The 5,430-nt window shown below is 48.1% G+C and overlaps 1 protein-coding gene across 1 annotated transcript; it reads right to left on the bottom strand.

Annotated features, from left to right (window-relative positions):
- Positions 1,171-3,854, bottom strand: LOC109712391 (9-cis-epoxycarotenoid dioxygenase 1, chloroplastic-like). Its single transcript, XM_020235941.1, is given in 2 exon segments — positions 1,171-3,274; positions 3,277-3,854. Coding segments are annotated over 2 exon segments (1,881 nt in total). The 5' UTR covers positions 3,620-3,854; the 3' UTR covers positions 1,171-1,736.

Raw genomic sequence — 5,430 nt, 5'->3', positions numbered from 1 at the left:
AATTGTAGTTCAACTGCCATTCTCCTTCCTTCTTTTGAGCTGTAGGGTGTGCCGTTCATTTTGAATACCAAGAAAAGCCTTATGGCTGCTGATCAAAAACCTCCAAGCTTCATTAATTTCGAGTGCCAAGCAAATCCTTACGGCTGCTGAAAAACTACTAGCTTGTTTTTTTTTTTTTTTTTTTGAGAGAAAACTACTAGCTTGTTGATGTGAAATGACGTTCGACAGAGTACCACAGATTCAATTTAGCTACCAATCTTAGTTCCTTTTCAATTTAACTATCATACTTTTTCCAAGTATATTTTTGGGTCCCTTTTGTTTGTTTGTGCATTTGATGTGCCTATGGAAAAGGCTAATTAACCTCATACTTGCAATAGAATGGACAAGGTTTTCCTCTAGGACCAACCAGTGGTGTGGAGACCATGAACCTAGTTCGAAGGACAAAACAAAACAAGTACCTGCATGGTAAATTAGTACTGCGATAAATTTAAAAACTTGAGAACTTAAACGTAATTAGAAGATCCTTGAGCTCCTTTCCAGTTTCTAAAGGTGAAAAAATTTAGGCTTTTCCGTATAGATTATTTCCTGGACCTAATTTACCACATTATCCATGATATATTAGAAGGGTCGATGTTCCTGTAAATAGTTACGGATATTTAGGATGGTGGTCTTTATTAGCGCCGATTGTATAAAATGGTCGAAAGATAACGCACTTCTTACATGGAAGTATGCGACATAATTTTAAATTTTACTGAATCAAAAAGGTTTTTACGAAAGGAAAACTTAAAAAAAGGTCAGTGAGCAGTATGAACAAATATGAGTTATTACATTTTTTTTTAATTAACAAAATAACGAAGAATAAAGACATTATGTCTTTTTCTAATCCGTTTCTATATTTATCCAAACAGAAAAAGCTTTGTGTGATGGACTGCAAAAAATAATACTCAAACTATTGAAAACATTACAAAATAGTGATATTATTATTATTATTATTAGTATTATTTTTTAACTTCGACGAGCGGAAGTCGAAATCAGGGTTTCTTTGATTAAAAGGCCCCACTCTTGAAATCCGCAATCAAAGGGGCCTGCCTCCCCCTCTTCTTCTTGGCGTGCCGAAGTCGAAAGAAAAGGACTTATTGTTAAGGAAAACACTTAACCTTAAGACGATACTATCGCAATGTTGATTGAGGAGAATTTTACTCAGAGAGAGAAAGATCGAACTGTACAAAGCGATACAGATATATATGTATATGATCATATATATATTCTGAACAATATTCACAAACAGTAAGAAGCTCAGGGACGGTCCCCTGCTGCACATGAAAACACACGGACATGATAAAACACAGTACCCCGTCGTCTAGTATCCGGGGAAATTATTAGGCTCAAACACTAATCCTATCATCACCATCATCTATATCACTATCCGGAGCCACGGGAAGAAAAAAAAGAAAAGGAAGAGAAAAACAGAAACCAGCTGAGCTCTGCGCACGCTAAACTACTACCCAAACGCTACGAGCTGGTCTCTCCTCTGCTCCCTCTTTTTCTCTCCTTATGTAAAAAAATCTAAAAAAGAAAAAAAAAGTAAAAACTAAAATGTAGGGGAGATTTCCGGGGACCTCTATCAAAGCTCCCTCAGGTAAATCCTCCTCTCCAGAAAGATAGGAAGAAAGAAAGAAAAAAAAAAATTTTTACCGCCGCCTCCGCCGCCGCGGCGGCTGCTGCTGCTGTAAAAACTAAGCCTGGGACTCCAAATCCTCGGCATTAATAAACGTGCCGTGGAAGCCGTAGGGAACACGGGAGGGGAGTTTAACGGTGGCCTCCAGCCTCATGTCGGCGGCGTTGACTATGAGCAGCTCGGACTGGGAGGCGGCCTCGTCGTGCACGAAGGAGAGCACGTAGCCCTCGTCCTCCCGCGGCGCGGCGGGGTCCCGCGGCACGAAGTAGGGCTCGCCGCCGTATCGGCCGTCGCCGTAGGTGAACTTGGTGAGCTCTCCGGTGAAGAGGTCGACCTTGGCGAAGCCCGACACCTTGGGCCACGGCTCGGCGATCGCCAGGTAGGCGTACTGGGTCTTCCGGCCGAGCTTGTTCCGGTTCACCATTCCGGCCTCCAGGTTCAATTGGTCGGCCGGGTCGAGGATCGCCCGCCGCGTCGACTTGCCGGTCCGGGGGTCGAGCCGGATTTCCGAGAGCACGCTCTTCAAGCTCTCGTCGCTCTCGTTGAACACGGAGTCGGGCGGCGTCATGCAGGAGCCGATCACGACCACCTCGCCGGTCTCCGGCTCCTCCCACGCGTTCCAGAGGTGGAAGCAGAAGCAGTCCGGGACCTCCACCCACCTGAGCTCCGACGCGTCCGAGGCGTACTTGGGCAGGATCCCGAACCGGGAGGCCTTCTCGCGGTCGTAGACCACCGGAGAGCCGCCGCGGATCATCTCCTGGAGCTTGAACACCACCTGCTGGTCGGGCACGACGACGAAGCGCTCCGTGATGGCGAAGTCGTGCATCATCGTCGGCTGCTCGAGGGGGATCTCCACGTCGTCCGACTTGCGCCCGTCCGGCGACACCCGGAAGTACCGGAGGTACGGCTTCTGGATCACGTCGTAGCTCAGCGCGAACAGCTCCTTGCTCGCCGGGTCGATCTTCGGGTGCGCGATCATCGAGCTGCCCAGCCGCCCGCCGAAGTCGTACCTCCCCACGGTCTCCAGATCGCCGGCGGCCGTAATTCTCACGTGGTAGGGGAGGTCGTCCTCCGACATGGCCAGGAGGCGGCCATCGAAGTAGACGAGCCCGGCGTTGGCGACGCCGATGCCGCGGGAGGGGTCCACGATCCCGCAGAGCCCCCGGGCGCAGAAGAGGAGCAGGCGGGCGATCCCGGAGTGGCCGTGCAGCTCGCCGATGGCCTTCGGGAACAGGGGCCGCCCGACGGCGCGCTCCTGCCGGAGCCGCTCCGTCTGCGTGAACCGGCACGCGTAGGACGCGCCGCCGTTGCGGAGGCGCACGGCGTGGACCATGCCGTCGCCGTCGAACAGGTGGTGCCCGGCCACGGGGGCGAAGTGGGGGTTGGCCCCGTTCCGCACGTACACGCCGTTGATGAACGGCGGGATCCGCCCGCTCACCGGGAGCTCGTGGCGCGGCGCCTGCTCCCCGACGGGCGCGAAGTTGCCGGCGATCTGGACCGCCGGATCGGCCGTCCGCGGCAGCGGGTGCGGCCGCTCCAGAACGCTCGCAATGACTCCGTCCTCCACCGCGTCCAATGCGGCCGGCCGGACGCCTCCCCATCGCGGCGGGCCTTCCCGGCCGGCCTCGGGATCGACACGGTAGAAGACGCCGCCTCGCCGACCTTGACGAAAGGCGGCGGCGGCGGCGGGTAATTCGCGGGGGAGGAGTGGGTGGTGGTCGCGGGCAGGTTCAGAACGCACCGCGGGGAAGAAGCGCTCTGCAGGGAGCTGCTGCTGCTGCCGGTGGCGGGGAGGCCGATGGGCCTCACGGGAAGGTTCGCGGGTCTAAACCGATCGAGCCCCGCAAGGCTCGATTTGCGATTCTTAAGGCGTACAGGGTTAACCGCTGCTGCTGCTGCTGCTGCTGCTGCTGAATGCGAAATGGCTGCGCCACAAGCCATGGCCCCTCCTCTATTTTCAACAACCGATTATATTACAAGAAGCTCAGATTTTTTCTTTTCTTTTTCTTTTCCTTTTTCTTTAAAATTTTTTAATCTCCCTTCCCAGCGTTTGAAAAGCTCTGGGGAATTAATTAAGCTTTGTGGTGGGTGTGAATGGAGAAACGGTAGGGGGGGCAGGGGAGTGGTGTTTTGGGAGTAGTAGTTTGAGGTGCTTTGAATTGGGTTAGAGGGAGGAAGGGGATGGGAGGGTATTTATAGAGTTTGGGAGGTGGAAAAAAAAGAGGAGGAGGAAATTTTTTTTTTAGAAAAAAAGGAATTAATGAAGTGGTTTTGACACCTTATTAGAAGACGCCCACGTGGTGGAATCTGACGGAAAGGGGTAAGTGGCTAAACGGGCCTCATTAATTTGGCATGCATCGGTTACAACCGGTAATTTAAATTGAATGAAGTGAAATTGGCGGTGCAGCAGCAGCAGCAGCAGCAGCAGCAGCAGTAGGAAGAAAGAGTAGAGTGGAGTAGTCGTAGACTAGTAGTGGGGAACGGATTGAGGAGGCCAGGTTGGGGTTGTGGGAGTGGTGTTGTCTCGGGCGACNGCCTCATTAATTTGGCATGCATCGGTTACAACCGGTAATTTAAATTGAATGAAGTGAAATTGGCGGTGCAGCAGCAGCAGCAGCAGCAGCAGCAGGAGGCCAGGTTGGGGTTGTGGGAGTGGTGTTGTCTCGGGCGACACGAAGGCTAAAATGGTGGGCTCAGGTGTCTTGTGTAGAAGATGGTCCATACGTACAAGTGCTCCTTTCACCTTGGTCCCCTACCTTAATGACTCGAAACTCTCTCACCTCATTTGTTGAACGTCCCACATCCCACATCCCACATCCCACATGCCCAACCCAAGCCAAGCCCAACCCCGTGTTTCACAGGTTGCTATCATTTCAACTTCTCCTTTAACCATCCACACTAATAGTAATTTTAAAAGTAATCAGTCAAAAAAAATTTCATGAATTTTATATTCTGTAATTTTACTCTGGGTGAAATAAAAAAATTTTGAAGCTTTACAAAATTTCACAATTTTAATTATTAAATTATTTGGATACATATTGTACAATTTTACTGAACTTCTACCAATTTAAATTTAAAAATTAAAATCTAAAATTAAAATTAAAATTTAAAATTAAATATTTACTTTTTAAATTTGAAATTAAAGACTAGGTTTAAATTTAAATTTAAAATTTAAAATTAAAACTTGATACAAATTGGGGTGAGGGAGAGCAAGAATGGTTTAATAATTTTTTTTTTCCCTTTGGCTACTTTTTTCAAACAATTCACAAGATAATTTTTTTCCTATGGTATAAAATTGTTTAATAACTATGCTACATTCTCAAAGATATCCAAAGGGAGCCTAAGTAAAAAAAATTACAACTTTCACTGCAACCGAAAACAAAAGTAAAACTAATATTAAGTCTTAAAAACAAAAGTTCTAATTCAGATGCTTAGATACTTTATCATCAAATAGTACTACAAAGAGATAGGTAGCACGCTACCCGTTTCGTTTATTTCATTTAGAAATAAACTTAGCTGGAAATGTGAATCAAATAGGATTCGAACTTGGGTCTCGGATACCAACCACCATGCCCTTTGCCACTTACTCTAGGGACAGTCGGTAGCCAAATAGGTGTTATTGTATACTGACTCAAGTTTAACCACGTCTGCTAATTAAACCGTGCTGTGGCTTTGGTTAATTAAGTTGGTTGATTGGGTTCAAACTCATCTTAGTCTTTTGGCTCAAAATTGAGAAACTAATTAATGTAGGA

This window comes from Ananas comosus, linkage group 7 (genome assembly GCF_001540865.1).
Source record: "Ananas comosus cultivar F153 linkage group 7, ASM154086v1, whole genome shotgun sequence".
Taxonomy (NCBI): domain Eukaryota; kingdom Viridiplantae; phylum Streptophyta; class Magnoliopsida; order Poales; family Bromeliaceae; genus Ananas; species Ananas comosus.
This window is presented reverse-complemented; position numbering and strand designations above follow the sequence as displayed.